This window comes from Macaca thibetana, chromosome 7, assembly GCF_024542745.1.
Source record: "Macaca thibetana thibetana isolate TM-01 chromosome 7, ASM2454274v1, whole genome shotgun sequence".
NCBI lineage: Eukaryota > Metazoa > Chordata > Mammalia > Primates > Cercopithecidae > Macaca > Macaca thibetana.
Window position 1 is genome coordinate 83,543,206 of NC_065584.1, and position 26,250 is coordinate 83,569,455.

A 26,250-nucleotide genomic window follows, 5' to 3' on the forward strand; every position below is an offset into this window, starting at 1 on the left:
CGTGGCCAATGCCTTGGAGAGACTTGACTGCTGTGGTTGCGTGTGGCGGTCCTGTTGGTACCTCGCTGCAATCCTCTTCCCCGCCCAGCATCAGATGGCCCTCTTGCGCCATATCTAGGCTGATGACGCCCCGAGTGGCGACGCTCTAGTAGCCGTTTGTCTATGGCAGGCGGGGTGGCCGCCTTAGCTGCCGGAGGTGCCGCACTCTCTACGGGCCCTGGGTGAAGCACCAACTCTGCTGCGCGCAGCCTGCGGTGCGGGTCATGGCGCGGCTACCGAAGCTGGCAGTCTTTGATTTGGGTGAGGGACGGGAAGGAGAATTTCGTAAGGCGCCCTCCTTTTCCATACCCCTAACTGCTGCTCCCGAATCCCTGCGTCCCCCACCACCAGGCTGAACCTTCCCTCTCCTTCCTCTCTCAGATTACACTCTCTGGCCTTTCTGGGTCGACACGCACGTGGACCCTCCGTTCCATAAGAGCAGGTGAGGTAGGGACAGGGAGGACTGGCGCGAGATGGGACCCAGCCAGGGCTGAGCGCACTCTTGCCCTCCCCAGTGATGGAACTGTACGAGATAGGCGGGGCCAAGACGTCCGACTGTACCCAGAGGTGCCTGAGGTCCTAAAACGATTGCAGAGTCTTGGGGTGCCCGGTGCGGCTGCTTCAAGGTAAGAGCGACTGACAACTGATAGTGTAATGCTGAAGGGTGCATACAAGAGACTTACAGTGAAACCCCTGGGCTACAAAAATAGGGGCGGTGCAAGTTTGCAAGTTTTGCATATTTTTTCTCCTTGGTCTTTTAACTATTAAAAAGTGGGGCCGGCAGCCGGACACGGTGGCTCACTCCTGTAATCCCAGCACTTTGGGAGGCCAAGGCGGGCAGATCACGAGATCAAGAGTTCGAGACCAGCCTGACCAACGTGGTGAAACCCCGTCTCTACTAAAAATACAAAAATTAGCGGGCGCCTGTAATCCCAGCTGCTCGGGAGGCTGAGGCAGGAGAATCGCTTGAACCCAGGAGGTGGAGGTTGCAGTGAGCTGAGATGGAGCCACTGCACTCTAGCCTGGGTGACAGAGTGAGACAGTGTCTCAAAAAAAAAAAAAAAAACAAGTGAGGCCGGGCAAAGTGACTCACACCTGTAATCTTAGCACTTTGGGAGTCCTAGGCGGGAGGATCACTTGAGCCCAGCAATTTGAGACCAGCCTAGGCAATAGAGGGAGACCCCATCTCTACCAAAAAAAAAAAAAAAAAATGTGGTGGCGTGCACCTGTAGTCCCAGCTACTTGGAAGGCTGAGGTGGGAGGATCACTTGAGCCCAGGACGTTGTGACCGCAGTGAGCCATGATTGGGCCACTGCACTCTAGTCTGGGTGACAGAACTAGACCCCGTCTCAAAACAAAAACTAAAACTTTGGCCCAGCACCAATTTCGTCAAACAGGAAGGCAATGGAGTTAAACAGAGGCTGATGATGCCTGTCCATCCCAGAAAAACAGCAAGTTGATTTCCCTGGCTATACTTACTAACTTTGCTTAATAAGTTAACGTAGCCCTGGCCCTTCACTTTGTAATCCCATCTTTTACACCGTTTTGCAGGACAAGTGAGATAGAAGGGGCCAACCAGCTACTGGAGCTCTTTGACCTCATCAGGTACTTTGTTCATCGGGAAATCTATCCAGGCAGCAAAGTCACACACTTTGAGAGGTATGCGGACATAAGGGAGGAGCAGGGTGAGAAAGTACCAGAGAGGCTTGGGAAACCAAGATACTAGCTTGGTTACCCATGCCCTATCTTCCACAGGTTGCAGCAGAAGACTGGAATTCCTTTCTCCCAGATGATCTTCTTCGATGATGAGAGGCGGAATATTGTAGACGTCAGCAAACTGGGTACTGAGTGATGAGCAACAGCCATTTGGGGTCCCTAGGAGGGATTAGGTAGATACACACAGGATGGATAGTTTGCCCTATAGGTGGCACCCACAAAGGTCAGAGTGATAATGGAGAACCCTGAAAGCCTGATGAAATGTGACTTCTTATCTTTCTAGGTGTTACCTGCATTCATATCCAGAATGGAATGAATCTTCAAACTCTAAGTCAAGGGTTAGAGACATTTGCAAAGGCCCAAACTGGGCCTTGAGGTCCAGCCTTGAGGAAAGCCCATTTGAGGCCTAAACTGAAAGGAAATCAAGAAGACATTTTCAGGTGCATTTGTAATTTATTAAAGTTCATCTGTGTGTGACAGTAGAGATTTTTACTCACAGTGTGGGGAGCTTCTATTTTTCTAGCCTGTGAAATGGGGTTGGTTGTCCTGAGGTGCAAAGACCAGAATGTGAGACATTAGACTGCATCAGGTTTGCTATCTAAACTTAGGGCAACCCCAAGTGCTTGAACCTATACCACCCCACTTTCCTGAGCCCTGTAAAGAGCATGAAGAGTTTTCCCACTGACCCCATACATTGAGGTGCCATCACACTGCACATTTCCTTCCGGAGAACAAGCACATACTCTGGGGTGGAGACAGGACTGCCTTTTTATGTAATAGAAAATGATGTGGCTGCTTTAAGAGGAGCACCTCGGTCTGGGACTGGTGGTTTGGGTCACGTGACAGCGGTGGTCTCGTTTGCGCCTCTTGATGATGTCGCGGCGGCGCCCTGAGGAGGGATTGGGCAAGGCTGGTCCCTGTGTGATGAGACCATCACCCTCCCAGGAGCAAGGCGGAAGTCTGGAGGACGCCGAGGGGCGGAGGCGGGATAGGCGAGCTCGCGATGAGTGGTCTCGGCAGGCTCTTCGGGAAGGGTGAGCCGGGGTGGGACTGGCCAGCCAGGAGGCGCTGGCTGGTGCAGGGGAAGAGGAGATCCCGGCGAGATTCGGCCGGACCGCTGCGCCGGGCAGGGGAAGAGAATCAGGAGACAGGCTGACTGGAAAACCCCGGCGGCCGATGGCGGAGCAAGGCTCATCGCCGGTGCCAGAAGGCACACCATGTCAAGGCGCCTGGTTCCCGTCCGCCGTCCTCTCTCACTCTCTGAGGGAAGAACTCAAGATCGGGGAGGGGACTTGAGTTGAGGGCGTGGCGATCGTGCTGGCTCCCACTGTTCAGGCTTGAAGACGAGTTTCCTGCTGTCTTCAGCCCTTTTCAAAACCTTGTTCTATAATACTTTGTGCTGGGCAAGAGGGATCTAAGATGAAGAAGAAAGACTGCCTTCTTGGCCGGGCGCGGTGGCTCACGCCTGTAATCGCAACACTTTGGGAGGCCGACGTGGGTGGATCATGAGGTCAGGAGTTTAAGACCAGCCTGGCCAATATGGTGAAACCCCGTCTCTGCTACAAATACAAAAATTGGCCGGGCGCGGTGGCTCACGCCTGTAATCCCAGCACTTTGGGAGGCCGAGGCGGGTGGATCACCTGAGGTCAAGAGTTCGAGACCAGCCTGGCCAACATGGTGAAACCTCCTCTCTACTAAAAATACAAAAAAAAAAAAAAAAAAAAAAAAAAAATTAGCTGGGTGTGGTGGCGTGCACCTGTAGTCCCAGCTACTCAGGGAGTCTGAGGAAGGAGAATCGCTTGAACCCAGGAGGCAGAGGTTGCAGTGAGCCAAGATTGCGCCACTGCACTCCATCCTGGGTGACAGAGGGAGATTCCATCTCAAAAGAAAAAAAAAAAAAATACAAAAATTAGGTGTGCATGGTGATGGGTGCCCGTAGTCCCAGCTACTCAGGGAGGCTGACGCAGGAGAATCACTTCAACGCAGGAGGCGGAGGTTGCAATGAGTCTAGATCATGCCACTGCACTCTGACCTGGGCAACAGAGCGAGACTCCGTCTCAAAAAAAAGAAGGCCTGGCACGGTGGCTCACGCCTGTAATCCCAGCACTTTGGGAGGCCAAGGCAGGTAGATCACCTGAGGTTGGGAGTTTGACACCAGCCTGGCTAACATGGAGAAACCCTGTCTCTACTAAAAATACAAAAAATTAGCCAGGCGTGGTGGCACATGCCTGTAATCCCAGCTATTTGGGAGGCTGAGGCAGGAGAATCGCTTGAACCCAGGAGGCGGAGGTTGAGGTGAGCCGAGATCACGCCATTGCATTCCAGCCTGGGCAACAAGACCGAAACTTTGCCTAAAGAAAAAAAAAGGCAGCCAGGGATAGTAAAAAGAATGTTGGTTTTAGAACTCATACTGCCACATTTTGATTCCTGAACAATCTCTTATTAATTGTGATTTTTAACATCTTTGTGGTTGTTTTCACATTTTTAAGTGAAGAGAGAGCACATTCATTGTAGAGATTTGGGGATTAACAATAACACAGTCAGGTCCCTAGCACATACTATGTATTCAATGATTGGTGGCTAATATTTTTCCTTCACAAAATTTGGGCCTACTCCACTGGACTCCTCAGGTAAGAAGGAGAAGGGGCCAACCCCTGAAGAAGCAATACAGAAACTGAAGGAGACAGAGAAGATACTGATCAAGAAACAGGAATTTTTGGAGCAGAAGATTCAACAGGAGCTACAAACAGCCAAGAAGTATGGGACCAAGAATAAGAGAGGTAATGAGGGAAACAAGCCTATGGGGAGGGCCCAGATGGGAAGCAGGTGCTTCTGACCCTTGATGTTAAGGGTATGGGCTGGGTCAGCTGCCCTACAGGCTTTGCGGAGGAAGAAAAGATTCGAACAGCAGCTGGCACAAACTGACGGGACTTTATCCACCCTGGAGTTTCAGCGTGAGGCCATTGAGAATGCCACCACCAATGCAGAAGTCCTTCGTACCATGGAGCTTGCTGCCCAAGGCATGAAGAAAGCCTACCAGGACATGTGGGTACGGGGAAGGGGTGGAGGGGACCCAAGAACTGGGAAGAGTGGCTTGCTATCACACTTTAAACTTTTTTTTGTTTTTCCCCCGAGACAAAGTCTTGCTCTGTGGCCCAGACTGGAGTGCAGTGGCGCAATCTCGGCTCACTGCAAGCTCTGCCTCCCGGGTTCACACCCTTCTCCTGCCTCCGCCTCCCAAGTAGCTGGGACTACAGGCGCTTACCACCTCGCCTGGCTAATTTTTTTTTTTTGTATTTTTAGTAGAGACGGGGTTTCACTGTGTTAGCCAGGATGGTCTCGATCTCCTGACTTCGTGATCTGCCCACCTCGGCCTCCCAAAGTGCTGGGAGGCGTGAGCCACCGCGCCCGGCCTCACACTTTAAACTTTAAAGCCTCTCAGAATGTGGATTTGCAGTATAGATACTTGTAATGGCTAGACCTCTGTCTGCCCCTTGCTTCCTATAAGATTCTTTCGCTGCCTGGGGCATTCTAGGGAGCAAAGATGCCTTCTCTAATTCTTTTTTTGTTTTGTTTTGTTTTTTGAGACAGTCTTGCTCTGTCACCCAGGCTGGAGTGCAGTGGCACGATCTCGGCTCACTGCAACCTCTGCCTCCTGGATTCAAGTGATTCTCCTGCCTCAGCGTCCTGAGTAGCTGGGATTACAGTTGTGTGCTACTGTTCCCAGCTCATTTTTGTATTTTTAGTGGAGACGGAGTTTCACTATTTTGGCCAGGCTGGTCTTGAACTCCTGACCTCAGGTGATCCACCTGCCTTGGCCTCCCAAAGTGCTGGGATCACAACTGTGAGCCACCGCTCCCGGCTACCTTTTCTAATTCTTAAAGATCCTTCAGGAAAGGGAATGAAACCTATCCTCTCCAGTGTGGCTCCTTGCTATTTCTTAGCCCAGACTTGCGTCTTTGCAGTTTTCCAGGGATCTCTTCTGATTGATAGCTATGGGCTTATCAGTGTGACAATACAAGACAGGAGGGGTTTCATTCATGTGAGATGAGGAAGTCAAGGGGGCATTGTTGCCTGATTTCTTAGCTGTCTGTCTCATTCTCAGGGACATTGACAAGGTAGATGAACTGATGACTGACATCACAGAACAACAGGAGGTGGCCCAGCAGATCTCAGATGCCATTTCTCGGCCTATGGGCTTTGGAGATGATGTGGATGAGGTGATTGGGGGTGAGGGGTCAGGGCATTTTGGAGGAAGTATGGAACTGGCCAGAAGGAACACCCAAGAGAGGCTCTTGGGGCAAGTTTGGGAGGGAACTTCAAAAGCAATATGTTTTTGGAGGTAGATGTTTTTTTCTTCATCTTAAATGGTCTTGTCTTCCCTATACAGGATGAACTGCTGGAGGAGCTAGAGTTGCTGGAACAGGAGGAATTGGCCCAGGAGTTGTTAAGTGTGGGCGACAAGGAGGAAGAACCCCCAGTCAAATTGCCTAGTGTACCTTCTACTCATCTGCCGGCAGAGCCAGGTATGCAGGGTTGTTCTGTTGTCTTGAGGACTTAAGAGGGTAGGAGAGGTATGGGGAAATATTATTCCTCATCCATCCTGCCTCAAAGGAGCCACACAGAAAGGGCTGCTGCTGCAGTTGTGCAGGTTGTTGACTGCATATGGGCACCCACCTAGCCTGTGCTTCACTCAGCAAGCTGTGTACCCTGGTTTAGGGCTACAAATGGCAGGAGCAAGAGGCACCTTTTTTCTAATTTGCACAAAGGTGCTATGGGATTGAACAGCAGCCTAGCAAGCAGAAGGACCACACCTTTAGGTTTTTTGTGGGGAGAGAGAATTCAGCAGGCTCTGAATGTCATAGTAGGGGATGGTTGGAGTTGCTGAGACCTTAATCCTTCTCCTTTCTTTTCTCTGGGTATCTTTGTCCTCAAAGCTCCCAAAGCGGATGAAGATGAAGAAGCACTAAAGCAGTTGGCTGAGTGGGTATCCTGATAAATCTGGGCTTGTCTTCCTAATGCTACCTTTGTTGGTCTTTTTTTCCTTAAGTGCCAAATGCTGAGCTAAAGGAGAATAACTTTTTGGGGAAGTCCTGCTGAGGGTGGTAGTATGACCCTGCCTGAAAAAAGGGTCTCTTGCCCTCCCAGCCCTGGCTCAACTCTGAAGAAGATCTTGCTACAGAAGGAGCCCTTGGGCTCCCTTCTCTTTGATAGCAGTTATAATGCCCTTGTTCCCAATAAAACTGGGCAGATGGAATCCTAGTGTCTATACTGCCTTGTCTACCCCTGAAGCTGTTCCCCTGGCCCTTGGAGCCTTGTCCTCAAGAGCCTTATTTCAAGCAATGAATAATTACAGCAAAGAAGGGACGTTGGAACATAGAACAAATGGGCATTCCTAATATCTCAACCTATGTTCCAGACAAACACTGTTTCATCTTTCAAGTCGGTTTGTCCTAGAGTTGCCTAGTTGCTGCGATTGAAGAAACTGCCATCTACCACTTAGAACCATGTGTAGGCATCTCTGAGTCTTCCCTCATTGCTTTCCCCTGGTCGTGCCTCTGCCAAGACAACCCCAAATTTATTTTACAAAGCCCATTTTCAAGGACAAGGAGGGAGACTACCATGGAAGGAGCAAGTAGCTTTCCTTTGTCCAGAACCCATAGTAGCTTTCACTACTAGAAGGCTTGGTTTGAATTCTATGTCTGGGAACAACAGTGTGAGAAGCCTTGTCTCCCTGCTATTCCGTCAGTAGTGGTTAAGGTGACACTGGAAGAGGGAAAAGGAACCGAGGTCCTTCATACACCCAAATACCCATTTCTTTTCTTTTCTTTTCTTTTTTTTTTTTTTTTTTTTTTTTTTTTTTTTTTTTTTTTGAGACAGAGTCTCACTTTGTCACCCAGGCTGGAGTGCAATAGGGCGATCTTGGCTCACTGCAATCCCCGCCTCCCGGGTTCAAGTGATTCTCACACCTCAGCCAGGTGCCAATATTCCCGGCTAATTTTTGTATTTTTAGTAGAGACAGGGTTTTGCCAAGTTGGCCAGACTGGTCTCGAACTCTTGACCTCAAGTGATCTGCCCACCTCGGTCCCCTAAAGTGCTGGGATTACAGGCGTGAGTCACTGCACCCAGCTCGAATACCCATTTCTAAAAGAACTAACAGTGCCATCATCTTGGACTATAGACAGGCAGAGCCATAATCAAAGTGGAGCAACCAGGGATTTTGCCCCACCGCTTGAGCATTTAAACAACACAAAGATGTAAAATAATGAGCATATATTGAGTTGAATAATAAAGCTTCCCAAAATAGAGTGTTAATCTGAGCACCCCATCTCCTGTGAGCCACATCATGAATTACACTGTTGATTTAACAGTGTCAAGATGATTGGTTACAGGCTGTGGGCAGAAATCGTCTCTTACCCCAGCAGTGTTCCCTGCTATAAGATTGCCTTGAGAAAAGAATGTCTTTGACCCTAGCTGATAAAACTAAATCAGACTTAGATTTATTTTTGGTATAAAAGATTTTTGGCCCAAGACCTCCTGCTTGCTCCTCTCTTAGCCCCCTCCTTCAGCCATTTTCAGGTCGTAATTTCCAAGGATTGGTGATGTTTAGTGGTGTTGTGGAGCTGGCACATGGTCTCTAGCAGCCTGATCTCATGGGTGGGTTGTTCATGCTGGAATTTGAGCACCCAGGGATCCTTGATGATGTCCAGAATGGTGGCACGCTTAGTGGCTTGGTGTAGCATCTGGTGGATCAGGTTCTAGAGCAGGGGAGAGAGAGGTCTTGCCTGAGTTTTTCTCCATTGTGCCACGCAGGCAATGAGCAGCTGGACCTAAGAAAGAAGCAGGATAGCCCATCATGCCACTCTGGCCAAAGTGGGTGTGGCTCTGATTTTATCTTGGAGAGCCAGGCAGTTAACTCCCTGGAGGGGAAGGGAAAAGTTCCTTGGGAGGAATGCTTTCCATAATTCTCTTCTGGCCTAAAGAGACAGAAGCTAGAACCTGTGTATCAAGCAAGGTTTGGAGCCTAGTGGTTGGCCCTTTATGCCTTCCATACTGTTTATTATAGGACAGGAACTAGTGTGTGAAATGGCTCTGGTGTGGGAAGAGCCTTTCCCCAGGGTTGGGAGGCCTAGGTTGGGTGACGTAGGTTGGATATTCACCCCTCCCTGTTGGTCATCCCTGAGGGCTCACCCCTCCTTAGGTAGCCAGTACCTTGCACTCCTGGGAGATGGTATGGTTAGCTGGGAAAGTGACCTCCTTCTGAGTCTCTCTCAGCAGCTTTTTCAGATTGGTGTCATCAAAGGGCAGACGGGCGACCATTAGCGTGTAAAGGATGACGCCCATGCTCCAGGTGTCAGACAGGAAAGGGTTGTAGGGCAAGCCTAGTAAGATCTCCGGGCAAGCATAAGCAAAGCTGCCACAGTAAGTCTGGCTGAGGTGGGAAAAGCAGTTCACTTGGCGGTAAGAAGAGCTACGACCCACAGGCTGGTTAGAAGGCACCATCTTGGCGAAGCCAAAGTCTGATATCTTCACATTCTCCCGCTTGTCCAGCAACAGATTCTCCAACTTTAAGTCCCTACCAGCAGCAGAAAGGCTGGGCATCAGGCTGGGGAGAGGGCTTAGTTTTAGACTGGGAGCTGAAGGGCCAGGGGTCAGAGGGTAAAGATGAGGAAAGAAGTGGGAGGTAGAAACCATTATGAGGGCACAAGGTAGAGAGGAAGGAAAGCCATGGAGTTGTGAGCAGAGCCCAAAGTAGGGAGAGAGAGAGAGAGAGGATGGTATCTGAGGACCACCGGGAGCTCACCATCATATTTCATAAAATGCTGTGCATACAGTGAGTACTTTATCAGTATCCTTGACCATATGATTAAAATAGAGTACATGAATAGGCCTAGATATTGAGGAGGGAGTTCGAGAGAGGAAAAAAGGGCAGCAAATGGGAGATGTGCATAAAACCCCCTTGAGGGCAAAGGACCCAGTCTGGGTGGCAGCGCCCTCACCGGTGCACGATGCTCTTGCTGTGCAGGTAGGCAATGCCCAGGGTCAGCTGGGAGAACCACTTGCCAGCAAGGGGCTCAGAGCAGGCCCCGTAGCGCTGGATCCATTCAAGGACGTCACCACCCTGAGCCAGCTCCAGAATGATGTATACTCGAGATGTGGTCTCAATGGCCTGATAGAAGTTGATGAGGTACTTGTGCCGCAAGACTTTCATTACCTGACCCCAGAAGAAGGACCCATCAAACCTGGGAAGGGAGAACTGTGATGGCACTCCCAGCCATCTCCTGCCCTCAGCTACTGACTTAGAACTTTGCAATAGGATCAACCCCTCAACCCCAGAGAACTGGTGGCCTGTGGTCAAATGCTATGTTTTGCACCTTTACTTTTTGGGGGGCTGGAGGTGAGTGGGTGGATGGGAAAGAGGTTTAACTTACATAAATTTTCCTAGCTGCTAGTGAGACATTCAGTTCTGGTTTAGGGATTTCTGGCCCCACCCCTCGTGGCCATACCCCTTCTGAGAAACCTCAAGCAGCTTAGTACCAAGCTCCAGTTCCCTCTTCCAGCCCCCTTTCCAACCTGTATCTCACGGGGCAGGAACTTGTTAAGATAGTCATCAGAGGCCTTCTTCTTTGATATGATCTTGACTGCCACCATGACCTTCTGCTTTGTGTAGAAAGCCTCATATACTGTCCCATAGGAGCCATTGCCAATGACCTTGCCCACCTCATAACCATATTCATCCATGATGGAGTGGTAGGCTGTGGTGGTTGGTGCTGCCTCTACGACATCTCCCTTCCCCATGGTGTTGGGCTTGCTGAGAGCAGGGAGCTTTACTATTGGAAGCTTCCTATCCAAAGGCCAACACCTTGAGCCGCCGAAGGCTAGGGTATCAAAGTGAAGTAGGTCTCCAGATGTTTGCCTATATAGTCACACAAGTCTGGGATGCTGGGCTCAGCCCTCCACTAGGAAGTTGGAGGGGGAAAGAAAGAGAAGCAGTTCTTTTTGTCTCCACTGGCTGTTGTTACTTTGTCCTTTTGGTTACGGAACTCCTCAAGGTCCCATGTTCTGAATACATCACAATCCACCTCCTATCCATCATCGGCCACAAAACTTGAGAATGAAGTGCAGTTGGAAACATACTCATTCCCAGAGGCACCTTCCACAGTCTGCTGAAACTCCTAAAGATCAGCCCTTTCATTGATATATGAGTACCTACTAAGTACCAGACAGTGTGCTGAATACTTGGATAAAATGTCACCCAAATGTCATGCCAGACCCTTCCTCCTTCCTCAATCCCTACATACAATCTTTCATCAAATTCTGTCTCTGCTATCTCCTACTTATCTCTTTAATGATACACTCAAGGCTTTCCAAGCCCATTGCAGCCCCCTTAGTTCAATAAGGCCAATAGAGACACTATGATCCTAGAGCTTATAATGCAGCATGAAAAAATGAGAAATACAAGTGTGAAAGTATTGCAACAGTAAGGTATTGAACATGTTCTAGGAAAATCTAACCTTGAAATGCATTCTTATCTTTCATGAGTCAGAACTCTCTAGTTTTCCTCCACATCCTTCTGGTCATTCCTCAGCGTTCACTGAAGCTGTATCTTTCTCCATCCATCCCTTAATCATATCCCAAGTGTTCTATCACAAGCTTTATTTTCTCAAACCTTCACATCCTCCCTTAATCTTGTCCATACCCATGGTGTCAATACTACATTTATGCTGACTGCTCCTAATTTCATCTCCATCCCATATATCTCTGGAGTTCAGATAGAGCAGCCAGTATTACATGGCCATGTCTGCCCCAGGCATGGAACTTACCATATCTGTCTCGAACTTAAACATATCAATAATTGAACTTATTTTCTTCTTTCAGACCTGAGTTGTACACTAATCACCCTTAATTGAGACACTCAAATGTCATCCCAGACTCTCCTGCCTCAGTCCCTACATTCAATCTATCACCAAATCCTATCTCTTCTACCTCCTGATTATCTCTTTGATAATATTCTCATGGCTTTCTGAGCCCACTGCCACTCCCTTAGTTCACGCCTCCATCATCCAACAGATGGCCCCAGCCAGCCTTCTGCTCTCCTCCAGTTGGTCCATCCCAAGTCCAAAGCATAAATCTGATTTTATTTCCATTTGGAACAATTCCGTTTCTCCACATTCTCTTCAGGATCAAGTCCTGATTCTTTCATACAGCTTTAAGTCTGATCCTGCTTACCTCCCCAATTCTATTTTTTAACACACACATAATACTCCAAAACTGCTTTTCTGTATTTGTGGCAAACTCCAGATCTCCTTGAGAACTTGGCATAGGAGCTGTTTTGTTTTTGTTTTTGTTTTGAGATGGAGTTTCGCTCTTGTTGCCCAGGCTGGAGTGCAATGGTGTGATCTTGACTCACAGCAACCTCCACCTCCTTGGTTCAAGCCATTCTCCCGCCTCAGCCTCCCCAGTAGCTGGCATGCACCACCGTGTGAGGCTAATTTTGTATTTTTTAGTAGAGACGGGGTTTCTCCATGTTGGTCAGGCTGGTCTCGAACTCCCGACCTCAGGTGATCACCCACCTCAGCCTCCCAAAATGCTGGGATCACAGCCATGAGCCACCGCGCCCAGCGGAGCTATTTTAAAGAAACCTTAACTGACTGCTCAAGCTTCAGTTAGATATTCCTTCTTCCTGGGTGCTCCCACAGGCCCAATACTTTGTCTGTCACAGCACCTAACATGGTATCTGTAATTGCTTCTCTTACTTCATCTCCCACTAAGCTATATAGGCAGGTCAACTGATGAGAAGACAGATGAATTGTGGAGAACAGAAAAGAGCTGGTTTAGAAAATGAGTAGCATTGGCCCAACTGAGGTTGGAGAACAACTTGTCCATAGATACATATTACAGTTTTGTGATTCTTTTAGCATCTTTGTTATAGGTACTTGAATGTTGATGGATGATTTAGGGTTTTGCTTGGCAGCTGCAGTGAAACAACAATGGGAGAGGGGCATCAAGAACATACACAAGAACGTGGCTGAAATGATGGAATGCAGAATCTAAGCTGCATGGGTAAGGAAGATTATATGGTTTGGATCTGTGTCCCCACCCAAATCTCATGGTCAATTGTAATCTGCAATGTTGGAGGTGGGGCCTGGTGGGAGGTAATTGGATCACGGAGGTGGGTTTCTGATGAATGTTTAGCACCACCCTCTTGAAGTGAGTTATCATGAGATGTGGTCATTTAAAAAAGTGTGTAGCACCTCCCCCTTTGCCCTCTTGCTCCTGCTCCCACTGTGTGAGATGCTTGCTCCCCCTTCGCCTTCTGCCATGATTGTAAGCTTCCTGAGGCCTTCCCAGAAGCAGATGCCAGCATTATGTTTCCTGTACAGCCTGCAGAACCACAAGCCAATTAAAGCTCTTTTCTTATAAATTACCCAGTCTCAGGTATTTCTTTATAACAAGGCAGCTGACACAGAAGACAAGCTAGAAACTGGCCAAAGGGGCAGAGGGAAGAGTTGCAGGTGTCACTGGAATGGAAAAACAAGTTTGGTAGGAATTGAGAGCATGAGAAGAACAGGAGGTTGTGGTCACACAGGAGTTATTTAGATTTAAGATTTTGTAGCCAGGCGCAGTGGCTCACGCCTGTAATCCCAGCACTTTGGGAGGCCAAGGCTGGTGGATTGCTTGAGGTTAGGAGTTCAAGATCAGCCTGACCAACATGATGAAACTCATCTCTACTAAAAATACAAAAATTAGCTGGGTGTGGTGGCAGGCGCCTGTAATCCCAGCTACTTGGGAGGTAGAGTCAGGAGAATCTCTTGAAGCCAGGAGGCAGAGGTTGCAGTGAGCCGAGATCATGCCACTGTACTTCAGCCTGGGCTACAGAGTGAGACTTTGTATGGAAAAAAAAAATGCTGGAAGATCGCGCCACTGCACTCTAGCCTGGGCAACAGAACGAGACTCCATCCAAAAAAAAAAAAAAAAAACCAGGAAAAAAAGATTTTGTGTGGTGGGTGTATTAGGCCGTTCTTGCATTGCTATAAAGAAATACCAGGCCAGGCGTGGTGGCTCACACCTGTAATCCCAACATTTTGGGAGGCTGAGGCAGAGAGATTACAAGGTCAGAATATCAAGACCATCCTGGCCAACATGGTGAAACCCCGTCTCTACTAAAGATACAAAAATCAGCTGGGTGTGGTGGTGCATGCCTGTAATCCCAGGTACTCGGGAGGCTGAGGCAGAAGAATCGCTTTAACCAGGGAGTTGGAGGTCACAGTGAGCCGAGATCGCACCACTGCACTCCAGCCTGGTGACAGAGCAACACTCCGTCTCAAAAAAAAAAAAAAAACAAAAGAAAAGAAATACCTGAGGCCAGGTACCGAGGCTCATGCCTGTAATCTCAACACTTTGGGAAGCCAAGGCAGGTGGATTACCTGAGCCCAGGAGTTCAAAACCAGCTTGGGCGACATAGCGAAGATGCATTTCTACGAAAAATACAAATATTAGCCAGGTGTGGTGGCATGTGCCTACAGTCTCAGCTACTCAGGAGGATCACTTGAGCCTGAGAGGTGAAGGTTGCAGTGAACCAAGATCGCACCACTGCACTCCAGCCTGGGTAACAAAGTGAGACCCTGTCTCAAAAACAAAAACAAACAAAAACGTGAGACTGGGTAGTTTGTAAAGAAAAGAGGTTTAGCCGGGCGCGGTGGCTCACGCCTGTAATCCCAGCACTTTGGGAGGCCGAGGCGGGCGGATCACAAGGTCAGGAGATGGAGACCACGGTGAAACCCCGTCTCTACTAAAAATACAAAAAATTAGCCGGGCGCGGTGGCGGGCGCCTGTAGTCCCAGCTACTCAGGAGGCTGAGGCAGGAGAATGGCGTGAACCCGGGAGGCGGAGCTTGCAGTGAGCCGAGATTGCGCCACTGCACTCCAGCCTGGGCGACAGAGCGAGACTCTGTCTCAAAAAAAAAAAAAAAAAAAAAAAGAGGTTTAGGCTGGGTGCAGTGGCTCATGCCTGTAATCTCAACACTCTGGGAGGCCAAATTAGGCAGGTGGATCACAAGGTCAAGAGATTGAGACCATCCTGGCCAACATGGTGAAACCCCATCTCTACTAAAAATACAAAAATTAGCTGGGCATGGTGGTGCATGCCTATAGTACCAGCTACTCTGGAGGCTGAGGCAGAAGAATCACTTGAACCCAGGAGTGGGAGGTTGCAGTAAGCCACGATCACACCACTGCACTCTAGCTTGGCGACACAGCAAGACTCCGTCTCAGAAAAAGAGGTTTAATTGGCTCACCGTTCTGCAGGCTGTGTAGCAAGCGTGGTGATGGCTCAGCTTATGGGGAGGCCTCAGAAAGCTTACAATCAAAACGGAAGGTGAAGGGGAAAGCAGGGACGTCACAGGGTGAGAATGGGAGTGTGAGACAGAGTTGTGGGGGAGGTGCCACACACTTTTAAACAACCAGATCTTGCGATAACTCATAGGGTGAATACTACACCAAACCATGAGGGGTCCCCCCCATGATCCAAAAACCTCCCACCAGGATCTACCTACAGCATTGGAGATTACATTTCAACATGAGATTCGGGCAGAGATAACTATCCCAACTATATCAGCAGGGGACAGAGGGGCAGAGGAAAGAACAAGGGAAGAATCCAAATTCTTATATCTTCCATCCTCCAGAACAGAACAAATACTTCAAGAACAGATCATGCCACAGGCCAGCAATAAATTCCTATTTATTGACAGTCTGACCTTGCTGGCAGGATGGTTCCAAAGTTCTGCTGGAAACCAGCTCTACATCCTCAATTTAGCAAGATGAGCAGTTTTCCAGGGCACACCATGGTAAGGGGGCCCACCCAATCCTGTCCATCTGATCCCACAGGCTGGCCCCTGGATAGGTAACTTGGTGGCAACTCTAGTCTCTCATCATGTACAGGGGGTAAACCAGTTCATGCAAGGATCATGTCATGTATTAAGCTGCCTAATATATACAAAAACACTGCTAGGCCCTGAAGAAACAGAGATGAATAAATTACAGTCTTCCTGTGAGGAGTTTGAAATTAGCAAGGGAGACAGACACATAAGAAGTAAAATAACCGTACAGTGAGATATGCTATAAACAAACCTGGCAGGAGATGTAAGGGAAGGCTTTATAGAGATTTGCACTGTTAAAAAAAAAAAAAAAAAAAAAAAGGATAAGGCCGAGTGCAGTGGCTTACACCTGTAATCTCAGCACTTTGGGAGGTTGAGGTGGGCGGATCACAAAGTCAGGAGTTCGAGACCAGCCTGGCCAATATGGTGAAACCTCGTCTCTACTAAAAAATACAAAAATTAGCCAGGCGTGGTAGTGCGCACCTGTAGTCCCAGCTACTCTGGAGGCTGGGGCAGAAGAATCACTTGAACTTGGGAGGTGGAGGCTGCAGTGAGCTGAGATCACACCACTGCACTCCAGCCTGGCTGACAGTGATACTCTGTCTCAAAAAAAAAAAAAAAAAAAAAAAGGCCAAGTGTGGTGGCTCCCACCTGTAATCCCAGCACTTTGGGAGGTGGAGGCGGGCGGATCACAAGTTCAGGAGATGGAGACCATCCTGGCTAACACTGTGAAACCCTGTCTCTACAGAAAATACAAAAACAAAAATTAGTCGGGCGTGGTGGTGGGCATCTGTACTCCCAGCTACTTGGGAGGCTGAGGCGGGAGAATGGCGTGAACCCAGGAGGCCGAGCTTGCAGTGAGCCGAGATCACGCCACTGCACTCCAGCCTAGGCGACAGAGCAAGACTCCGTCTCAAAAAAAAAAAAAGGATAAGTAGGGAATAGGAGATTGGGTGGTTTAGGCAGGAGGAACAATATGAGGCTTGTAGGCTTGAGAGAATATGATATTCAGTATTTCTATTTGAATACAGGATAGGGTTCCAGAAGGGGAATGTACCTCGAGAAGTAATTAGGATCCAGGTCTGAGCGGTCTCATATGCCAGGCTATTTTGACTTTACCTTGTATGCTCATATAATCTGGGTATACATCAAAATCAGTGCTGGCCGGTCGTGGTGGCTCACGCCTGTAATCTCAGCACTTTGGGAGGCTGAAGCAGGCAGATTACGAGGTCAGGAGATCAAGACCATCCTGGCTAACACGGTGAAACCCTGTCTCTACTAAAAAATACAAAAAAATTAGCCAGGCGTGGTCCGGGCGCCTGTAGTCCCAGCTACTTGGGAGGCTGAGGCAGGAGAATGGCATGAACCTGGGAGGTGGAGCTTGCAGTGAGCTGAGATTGCGCCACTGCACTCCAGCCTGGGAGACAGAGCGAGACTCTGTCTCAAAAAAAAAAAAAAAAAAAAAAAAAAAAAAAAAAAAAAAAACAACGAAAACAAAATCAGTGCTTATTTTTTTGAGACAGAGTTTGGTTCTTGTTGCCCAGACTGGAGTGCAATGGTACAGTCTCAGATCACCGCAACCTCCGCCTCCCGGGTTCAAGCGATTCTCCTGCCTCAGCCTCCCAAGTAGCTGGGATTATAGGCATGAGCCACCATGCCCGGCTAATTGTTTTGTATTTTTAGTAGAGACGTGGTTTCACCATGTTGGCCGGGCTGGTCTCGAACTCCTGACCTCAGGTGATCCACCCACCTCGGCTTCCTAAAGCGCTGGGATTACAGGTGTGAGCCACTGAGCCCGGCCTCAGTGCTTGCTTTAAAAAAAAGAAAAGAAAATGCTGATGACCAGGTAACCCCTCTCCTGAGAATCCTGATTTTAAAAAAGTAGAGAACTTTTATATCTAGCTAGAGGATCGTTATGTGCACTAGTCAGCACTCTGTGTCTAGCTCAGGGTTTGTGAATACACCAATTGGTACTCTGTATCTAGCTAACGGAATGGAGACTTGGAGGACTAGCACTCTGACTCTGTGTCTAGCTCAAGGATTGTAAATGCACCAATTGGCACTCTGTGTCTAGCTCAAGGTTTGTAAATACACCAATCAGTACTCTGTGTCTAGCTCAAAGTTTGTAAACACACCAATTGGTACTCTGTATCTAGCTAACACTGTATCTAGCTAACTAGCACTCTGTGACCCTGTGTCTAGCTCAAGGATTGTAAACGTACCAATCAGCACTCTGTCAAATCGGACCAATCAGCTCTCTGTAAAATGGACCATCAGCAGGATGTGGGTGGGGCCAGATAAGGGAATAAAAGCAGGCTGCCCTAGCCAGCAGTGGCAACCCGCGGGGGTCCCCTTCCACCCTGTGGAGGTTTTGTTCTTTCACTCTGTAATAAATCTTGCTGCTGCTCACTCTGGGTCCATGCTGCCATGAGCTGTAACACTCAAGGCGAAGGTCTGCAGCTTCATTCCTGAAGCCAGCAAGACTACAAACCCACCGGGAAGAACAAACAACTCCTGAGGCACTTCCTTTAAGAGCCGTAACACTCACCACGAAGGTCTACAGTTTCACTCCTGACAGCAAGACCACGAACCCGCCAGAAGGAAGAGGCTCCAGACACATCTGAACGTCTGAAGGAATAAACTCCGGACACACCATCTTTAAGAACTGTAACACTCAATGTGAGGGTCCACGGCTTCCTTCTTGAAGTCAGTGAGACCAAGAACCCACCAATTTCGGACACACTTGGATTACAGGTGTGAGCCCACTGTGCCCGACCTCAGTTCTTTTTCTAATTACAAAATTCACTGATTGTCTAAAAAACTCCACCATCTACTTCTTTGACCCTCACCTATGTCTGCAAGGAGATGAACTGGGTCATAAAGGGCAGTAATTGTAGAAGCAGGTAAATTAAGGGCTTTTCAGGCCAGAAGTCATTTGTGATTTTTCCACTGTGCTTCTTGCCCTGGGGAGAGAGAACCTTAAGTCCACTTCCTTACACGTTGCTCCCAGGTGGCAAAACAGAAGTCACTACTCAAAGGTCCAATTTTCAAGGGGAACTCCCTAGACGGCAGATCCCCTTTAAAATCGCTGAGATAAACACGAGTAAACTTTTTCAAAATAATTTGCCATAGAAAGTTAAGAGAAGCCCAAAGACATACACAGTGATAAATAAGAACAAAAACATAGAAGAAGACTAACGGACCGCGAGATACTTTACCAATTAACAATAACCGTGTCAGGCTGCCCAACTCAGAGAGTGAAAGGACAGACACCCTCTCTCCTTGGGCGCCTCTGCGCCAGACCGGGTTTCGGCTTGCTTATGGTGGGGCACTGAACGCTCACTGTGCGGCCAGGGAAGTCTCCAGCATAGCCTCTGGAAGACATTCCTATCACATATTTATTACTTTGGCGCGGGCCATTCGTGACAGGTGGGAGAGGAGTGAGGTGAGATTCAGACGGTGGGACCCTTGCATGGGACAGATGCCCAGAGCCCCTTCCCCAGTTGGGGGGCCACGAACCGCCTCGCAGGGCTCAGCAGCTGGTGGTTCAGCCGGCAAGTGCCTCGAACAAAGCCGCCGCCTGCGCTCCATCTCCCCGGCCCTCGCTAGGCTCTTGCCTGCGGGTACACCTCTCGGGCCTCGGCCAGGGCGAGCCTCCTGGCCAAGAGCTCTCAAACCCCAAATCTTTCCCGGAGCAAGCGAGCGGCCTAGATGCCACTCCTCTCCCGAAGGGGCGTCAGGGTCCTGGCTGCCAGGCCTCAGCCCCCTCCCCGGGAAGCCGTCGCGAAGGGGTCCCCAGGGGCTGCAGCGTCTAAGGCCCTCTACATTCAATGCAACGAGCTTTCCGCCAGGCTGAGGTCCCCGCCGCTGAGGGCGGAAGTGGTAAGACTGACGTGTCCTGGGCCGCGCTGCCGATCGCCGGGAGGACCCCCGCCTTGCCCAGGACGGGCGGGGCGAGCTGAGCCTCACGGGGTCGCCGGAGCTGGGCCGGGCCTCCAGATGGAGAAGGCGCAGCGGGGAGTTCTTGAGTAAGCCAGAGCTGTGTCCAGCGCGGTGTAGCCGCAGCTGCAGCTGTCAGGCGCAGCAGCGGGCAACCCCGTGGAGGTCGGTTGGCAGGTCCTCTCCAACCCGCCGCTACCGCGCCGCTCTGGTAGAGACCCCGGCAGGAGCCCAAGGGCAGCTACGGGGCCGCGGAGGCCGCTGGCGCCGCCTCGGCCAGCCCTTCCCGCGCGGTGAGGACCTCGGGGCTATGGCGGGAAGGGACCCGAGGTGCGAGACCGCGCGGCGTTGTCATGGAAACGGGCCAGGGCGCGAAATAGAGGCCCCGGGCCGGACGGGCTGCGGGAGGGATGAACCCCAGGTTGGGAGGATGAGAGAGCTGAAGTGGAGCGGGGTCTTTGGGATAGAGAGAGGCGGGGTAGGGTGGGGGCGGGGAGGGGGTCAATGGGAGCAAGTGGAGCCAGGGGACCTCAGTTCGAGGCACCTGACCTGGGGTTTCTGTAACCTCCCTGGTTTCTGTAACCTCAGGATTCCCCCAAACAGGTTCCACTGCCTTAAGGATGACAGTCATAGGGAACCCTCGAAGTTGGAGCTGCCAGTGGTTGCCAATCCTGATACTGTTGCTGGGCACAGGCCATGGGCCAGGGGTGGAAGGCGTGACACACTACAAGGCCGGCGACCCTGTTATTCTATATGTCAACAAAGTGGGACCCTACCATAACCCTCAGGAAACTTACCACTACTATCAGCTTCCAGTTTGCTGCCCTGAGAAGATACGTCACAAAAGCCTTAGCCTGGGTGAAGTGCTGGATGGGGACCGAATGGCTGAGTCTTTGTATGAGATCCGCTTTCGGGAAAACGTGGAGAAGAGAATTCTGTGCCACATGCAGCTCAGTTCTGCACAGGTCAGCCTCTCCACATTGGCGATCATGTGGCCCTCCTTCCCAGAGACTAACAGTGCCTTACATATATGGTTCAGGGTACCTTTATGGAAATTGTCTGATTTGATTCTAACTACAATACAACCCAGTGTGGCAGGCAGGGTAGGTGATGCTATTCTAATTCAGTTGACTAAGTTACGAACTTGCTTAGAAGTTACTTTTTTCAAGATTACATTGACAGTGAATTGCAGAACTGATATCAGAGCCCAGGGTTTCTTACTGCAAGCTTCTCTGTTGGTCAAGAGGTCCCAACTATCAGTCCTACATATTTCTGTTTCCTTCCATGCCTACCTCTTGGCTGTTTCTTAACTGTTTTCCTGTAGTCTCTACCTAACCTTCCCTGTCATGCTTTTTCTTTAGTGAATCCTGGTACTTCTTAGTCCACTCCAGACTTCCTTACACCTTACCACTCTCCTGTCAAGTCATACTTGCTCTTTCTTTTGGAGAATCTCAACATACTGGAGTCTAATCCAGTGATTGTCAACAGGGAACACTTTTGTTCCCCAAGGAACATTTAGCAATGTCTGGAGACATTTTTTATTGTTACAGCTGGGGGTACTACCAGCATGTAATGGGAAGAGGCCAGGAAAGCTACATCCTACAGTGCATGGGACAACCCCACTATGACAAGCTCCACCTTCTGGGTTCGTGCCATTCTCCTGCCTCAGCCTCCCGAGTAGCTGGGACTACAGGTGCCCGTCACCATGCCTGGCTAATTTTTTGTATTTTTAGTAGAAACGGGGTTTCACCGTGTCAGCCAGTATGGTCTCCATCTCCTGACCTTGTGATCCGCCCGCCTCGGCCTCCCAAAGTGCTGGGATTACAGGCATGAGCCACCGCACCTGGCCAATCCCAGCACTTTGGGAGGCTGAGGTGGGCGGATCATGAGGTCAGGAGTTTGAGACTAGCCTGGCCAACATGGTGAAACCTGTCTCTATTAAAAATACAAAAATGAGCTAGGTGTGGTGGTGGGTACCTGTAATCCCAGCTACTCGGGAGGCTGGGGCAGAATTGCTTGAACCCAGGAGGCAGAGACTGCAGTAAACCGAGATTGCACCACTGCACTCCAGCCTGGGTGACAGAGCAAGACTCCATCTCGAAAAAAAAGAACTGTCCACCCCAAAATATCAGTAGTGCTGAAGGTGAGAAACTTTGCTCTAACTCTCTGCCTGGGGAGGTCTTGTGTGACCAACTCCTGACTTGCTCTTTATAGGTGGAGCAGCTGCGCCAGGCCATCGAAGAACTGTACTACTTTGAATTTGTGGTAGATGACTTGCCAATCCGGGGCTTTGTGGGCTACATGGAGGAGAGCGGCTTCTTGCCACACAGCCACAAGATAGGACTCTGGACCCATTTGGACTTCCACCTAGAATTTCATGGAGACCGAATTATATTTGCCAATGTTTCAGTGCGGGACGTCAAGCCCCACAGCTTGGATGGGTTACGACCTGATGAGTTCCTAGGCCTTACCCACACTTACAGCGTGCGCTGGTCTGAGACTTCAGTAGAGCGTCGGAGTGACAGGCGCCGTGGTGATGATGGTGGTTTCTTTCCTCGAACACTGGAAATCCATTGGTTGTCCATCATCAACTCCATGGTGCTTGTGTTTTTACTGGTGGGTTTTGTGGCTGTCATTCTAATGCGTGTGCTTCGGAATGACCTGGCTCGGTACAACTTAGATGAGGAGACCACCTCTGCAGGTTCTGGTGATGACTTTGACCAAGGTGACAATGGCTGGAAAATTATCCATACAGATGTCTTCCGCTTCCCCCCATACCGTGGTCTGCTCTGTGCTGTGCTTGGCGTGGGCGCCCAGTTCCTGGCCCTTGGCACTGGTGAGGTGATAAAAATGAATTGGGGATTTATCTCATGGGGTAGAACTAGGTATGGAGTTTGTTCAGAAAAGGTCTGTGGATCTTCTATCCAGAGGGGCAGACCTAAGGGATAAGGTGGCTCTAGCAAGGATGCGCGTATTCTATTGTAGATTTTCTGGATAGCAAAACTGGGGGAGATTGTTTTGCTGGAGGCCCTGGGTCTGGGAGAAGGGGGGCTGATTCCTCTGAAATTGCTAGAAGAGACACAGGTAAGGCCTAACATGGGCTTTCCACTACCATCCTGCAGGCATTATTGTCATGGCACTGCTGGGCATGTTCAATGTGCACCGTCATGGGGCCATTAACTCGGCAGCCATCTTGTTGTATGCCCTGACCTGCTGCATCTCTGGCTACGTGTCCAGCCACTTCTACCGGCAGATTGGAGGCGAGCGTTGGGTGTGGAACATCATTCTCACCACCAGTCTCTTCTCTGGTGAGGACATTCCTTTCCCTGGTGGGCCTTTCTGGACTTAGGAATTAAGAATACATTGTGGCTGGGCACAGTAGCTCACACCTGTAATCCTAGCACTTTGGGAGACCGAGGCCGGAGGACCACTTGAGTCCAAAAGTTTGAGACAAGCCTAGGCAACATAGTGAGACCCTGTCTCTATAACAAAAAATTAGCTGGGCATGGTGGTTTACATCTGTAATTCCAGCTACTTGGGAGGCTGAGGCAGGAGGATTGCTTGAGTCTAGGGAGCCTGGGAGGTTGAGGCTACAGTGAGCCATGATTGCACCACTGCACTCTAGCTGGGGTGACAGAGTGAGACTGTCTCAAAAAAAAAAAGAACACATCATAGAACTTGGGATAGAGTCAGGATGAGGCTTGAAGGGAAGGAATATTGTAAAAGAAACAAGAAAACCAAAAAAGACAAGAATGCACTTCTTTTGAATAGTTTAACATTATAAAGCCCTCGCTGGGTGCGGTGGCTCACGCCTGTAATCCCAGCACTTTGGGAGGCCGACGGTGGGCAGATCACGAGGTCAGGAGATCGAGACCATCCTGGTTAACAAGGTGAAACCCTGTCTCTACTAAAAATACAAAAATAAACATTAGCCGGGCATGGTGGCAGGCACCTGTAGTCCCAGCTACTCGGGAGGCTGAGGCAGGAGAACGGCGTGAACCCGGGAGGCAGAGCTTGCAGTGAGCCGAGATCGCGCCACTGCACTCCAGCCTGGGTGACAAAGCGAGACTCTGTCTCAAAAAAATAAAAATAAATAATATGTCCTAGGCAGTGTGGTAAGCACTCAGCAATAACTGTGTGAAGTAGGTAATATTTCCATTCCACAGATGAGGAAACTGAACTAAAGGCTGCTTAAGTAACTTGTCTGAGATTACACTCCTAAAAAGTAGTGAACCAGGTTTCAGCAGTCTGACTTGTATTCTCACCCATTACACTAAAGTAACACCCTTTAATTTTTATTTTGAAGGTGGGCCCACTCTAAGCTTTCAAACCAGATTGCCCTTTCAAAGGCAGTAGTAGTCCCTGTTCTGAACCCTTTTTGTTCCCAATCCTATGTGTCTGATTTATATCCCATCACATTTATATTTGAACCAAGGCTTTCTGAAAACAGGGCCTTAATCCAAAGAAATGTCTCATGCTAGGAATTACCAACTCCAAGGCAAGACAGGTCCCTGGAGGCAGGTGGATTTGTGTTACTCTCAGATTATGTAGTAGCTAACTGGATCCTTAATGACACCGGGATGGGGGGTGGTGGTGGTAAGATTAAGAGCAAAGAGGCCAGGCACGGTGGCTCAGGCCTGTGATCCCAGCACTTTGGGAGGCTGAGGTGGGTGGATCAAGAGGTCAGGAGATGGAGACCATCCTGGCTAACACGGTGAAACCCCGTCTCTATTAAAAATACAAAAAAATTAGCCGGGTGTGGTGGCACATGCCTGTAATCCCAGCTACTCGGGAGGCTGAGGCAGGAGAATGGCGTGAACCCGGGATGCAGAGCTTGCAGTGAGTGGAGATCGTGCCACTGCACTCCAGCCTGGGCAACAGAGTGAGACTCTGTCTCAAAAAAAAAAAAAAAAAAAAAAAAACAAAGAGTAACGGGATCTGAAAGGGTGGAAGTGAAGGCAGTTGACTCTGTAGGGACATCCAGGAGCATGAGTCTGCTGTTAAGAGTGGCAGGCTGCTTCACCCCCCTCCCCTTTTGGTCCTGGATATAAGTGGGTACCCTTAGAGATGTAGCTCCTAGTGTTGACCCTCCCTCCGGGGGCCATCCCTGCAGTGCCTTTCTTCCTGACGTGGAGTGTGGTGAACTCAGTGCACTGGGCCAATGGTTCGACACAGGCTCTGCCAGCCACAACCATCCTGCTGCTTCTGACGGTTTGGCTGCTGGTGGGCTTTCCCCTCACTGTCATTGGAGGCATCTTCGGGAAGAACAACGCCAGCCCCTTTGATGCACCCTGTCGCACCAAGAACATCGCCCGGGAGATTCCACCCCAGCCCTGGTACAAGTCTACTGTCATCCACATGACTGTTGGAGGCTTCCTGCCTTTCAGGTATCCTCCCTTTATTCCATGGCTATCACTCTCAGGTTCCTGACCTCAACTTTTCCTGTCCCTACTCATCCAGTACCCTAACCCAACCCGCTGATCCCTGGTTCAGTGGTACCATTCAGAGATCATTAAATGGTTCCTCCTATCTCCAAGCAGGACTGAGCTTGAATCAGTTCAGATATAAGAGTGTCTCACTTATAAGGGCCTCCAGAGACATCTCCCCCTTCACCTTCCTGGTTTCTGACTTTAGTGTCTGTGGACATCATGTGGGGTTTAAAGCCCATTTGATGATCCATTTACTTTGTTGAATACCTCTTTGTGGCAGGCAAAGAATGAAGTGGAAAGTAAAATGGATAAGATCCCTGCCCTCAATCTATTAGGGAAGATATTCTTGAAGTGAGAGCAGCTAATCATAGGCAAAAAATCCCCATGAAGCCAGGAGATCTGGGGCAGAGAGTGGAGTGAACTCACTTTTCACAATGACCCAGCAACATGGGAGAGGGTGGGGGCTGGATTTCAGCCCAGCCACTGTGCACAGCCCTTTAATGCTGTGTATCATCTCTTTTCTTCACAGTGCCATCTCTGTGGAGCTGTACTACATCTTTGCCACAGTATGGGGTCGGGAGCAGTACACTTTGTACGGCATCCTCTTCTTTGTCTTCGCCATCCTGCTGAGTGTGGGGGCTTGCATCTCCATTGCACTCACCTACTTCCAGTTGTCTGGGGAGGATTACCGCTGGTGGTGGCGATCTGTGCTGAGTGTTGGCTCCACTGGCCTCTTCATCTTTCTCTACTCAGTTTTCTATTATGCCCGGCGCTCCAACATGTCTGGGGCAGTACAGACAGTAGAGTTCTTTGGCTACTCCTTACTCACTGGTTATGTCTTCTTCCTCATGCTGGGCACCATCTCCTTTTTTTCTTCCCTAAAGTTCATCCGGTATATCTATGTTAACCTCAAGATGGACTGAGTTCTGTGTGGCAGAAGTATTGCTGTTCTCTCCTTTTTTTCATGCCTCCTTGAGCTCTCCTACCAGCTTCTCTTCTGATTGACTGAATTGTGTGATGGCATTGTTGCCTTCCCCTTTGCCCTTTGGGCCTTCCTTCCCCAGAGAGGGCCTGGAAATTATAAATCTCTATTACATAAGGAGTATATATTTGAAATTTTTAAGTTGCCTTTAGTTTTGGTCCTGATTTTTCTTTTTACAATTATCAAAATAAAATTTGTTAAGAAAAAGGATCATGTAGTTGGAGGTTTTGGTCTGGATATAGGAACTCCAGCCCCGCGGTTAAGGGCAC

At 49.5% G+C, this 26,250-nt stretch overlaps 4 protein-coding genes across 15 annotated transcripts; 3 read left to right on the forward strand and 1 right to left on the reverse strand.

Annotated features, from left to right (window-relative positions):
• Positions 1–105: 105 nt before the first annotated feature.
• On the forward strand, positions 106–2,245 carry MDP1 (magnesium dependent phosphatase 1). The gene is made up of 6 exons (XM_050797529.1): positions 106–300; positions 421–481; positions 555–665; positions 1,591–1,698; positions 1,795–1,880; positions 2,039–2,245. Exons 1-6 carry the CDS (start codon positions 264–266, stop codon positions 2,128–2,130), a joined length of 495 nt encoding a protein of 164 aa, XP_050653486.1. The 5' UTR covers positions 106–263; the 3' UTR covers positions 2,131–2,245.
• Positions 2,246–2,602: 357 nt separating this feature from the next.
• CHMP4A (charged multivesicular body protein 4A) lies at positions 2,603–13,183 on the forward strand. 3 transcript variants are annotated; one of them, XM_050797509.1, is made up of 7 exons: positions 2,603–2,789; positions 4,386–4,535; positions 4,623–4,800; positions 5,861–5,975; positions 6,146–6,281; positions 6,693–6,738; positions 12,731–13,183. In XM_050797509.1, the coding sequence occupies exons 1-7, from the start codon at positions 2,759–2,761 to the stop codon at positions 12,786–12,788; spliced, it is 714 nt and encodes a 237-aa protein (XP_050653466.1). In that variant the 5' UTR covers positions 2,603–2,758; the 3' UTR covers positions 12,789–13,183. The 3 variants fall into 3 exon arrangements, with proteins under 3 accessions (XP_050653466.1, XP_050653468.1, XP_050653465.1); XM_050797511.1 differs by lacking the exon at positions 6,693–6,738; XM_050797508.1 differs by lacking the exon at positions 12,731–13,183 and having other exon boundaries at positions 2,686–2,789; positions 6,693–7,012.
• Positions 8,123–12,737, reverse strand: TSSK4 (testis specific serine kinase 4). Of its 5 annotated transcripts, none has more exons than XM_050797488.1 (4): positions 10,330–12,737; positions 9,756–9,970; positions 8,968–9,361; positions 8,123–8,585 (listed from the first exon to the last, which is right to left on the reverse strand). In XM_050797488.1, the coding sequence occupies exons 1-4, from the start codon at positions 10,552–10,554 to the stop codon at positions 8,514–8,516; spliced, it is 906 nt and encodes a 301-aa protein (XP_050653445.1). In that variant the 5' UTR covers positions 10,555–12,737; the 3' UTR covers positions 8,123–8,513. The 5 variants fall into 5 exon arrangements, with proteins under 5 accessions (XP_050653445.1, XP_050653443.1, XP_050653444.1 ...); XM_050797486.1 differs by having other exon boundaries at positions 8,123–8,513; positions 10,330–12,263; XM_050797487.1 differs by having other exon boundaries at positions 8,123–8,513; positions 8,968–9,331; positions 10,330–12,260.
• Positions 13,184–19,252: 6,069 nt separating the features above from the next.
• On the forward strand, positions 19,253–26,191 carry TM9SF1 (transmembrane 9 superfamily member 1). 6 transcript variants are annotated; one of them, XM_050797459.1, is made up of 6 exons: positions 19,253–19,900; positions 20,159–20,535; positions 21,785–22,406; positions 22,693–22,878; positions 24,684–24,957; positions 25,529–26,191. In XM_050797459.1, exons 2-6 carry the CDS (start codon positions 20,191–20,193, stop codon positions 25,920–25,922), a joined length of 1,821 nt encoding a protein of 606 aa, XP_050653416.1. In that variant the 5' UTR covers positions 19,253–19,900; positions 20,159–20,190; the 3' UTR covers positions 25,923–26,191. The 6 variants fall into 6 exon arrangements, with proteins under 6 accessions (XP_050653416.1, XP_050653414.1, XP_050653415.1 ...); XM_050797457.1 differs by having other exon boundaries at positions 20,174–20,535; XM_050797458.1 differs by having other exon boundaries at positions 19,253–19,863.
• Positions 26,192–26,250: the final 59 nt, after the last annotated feature.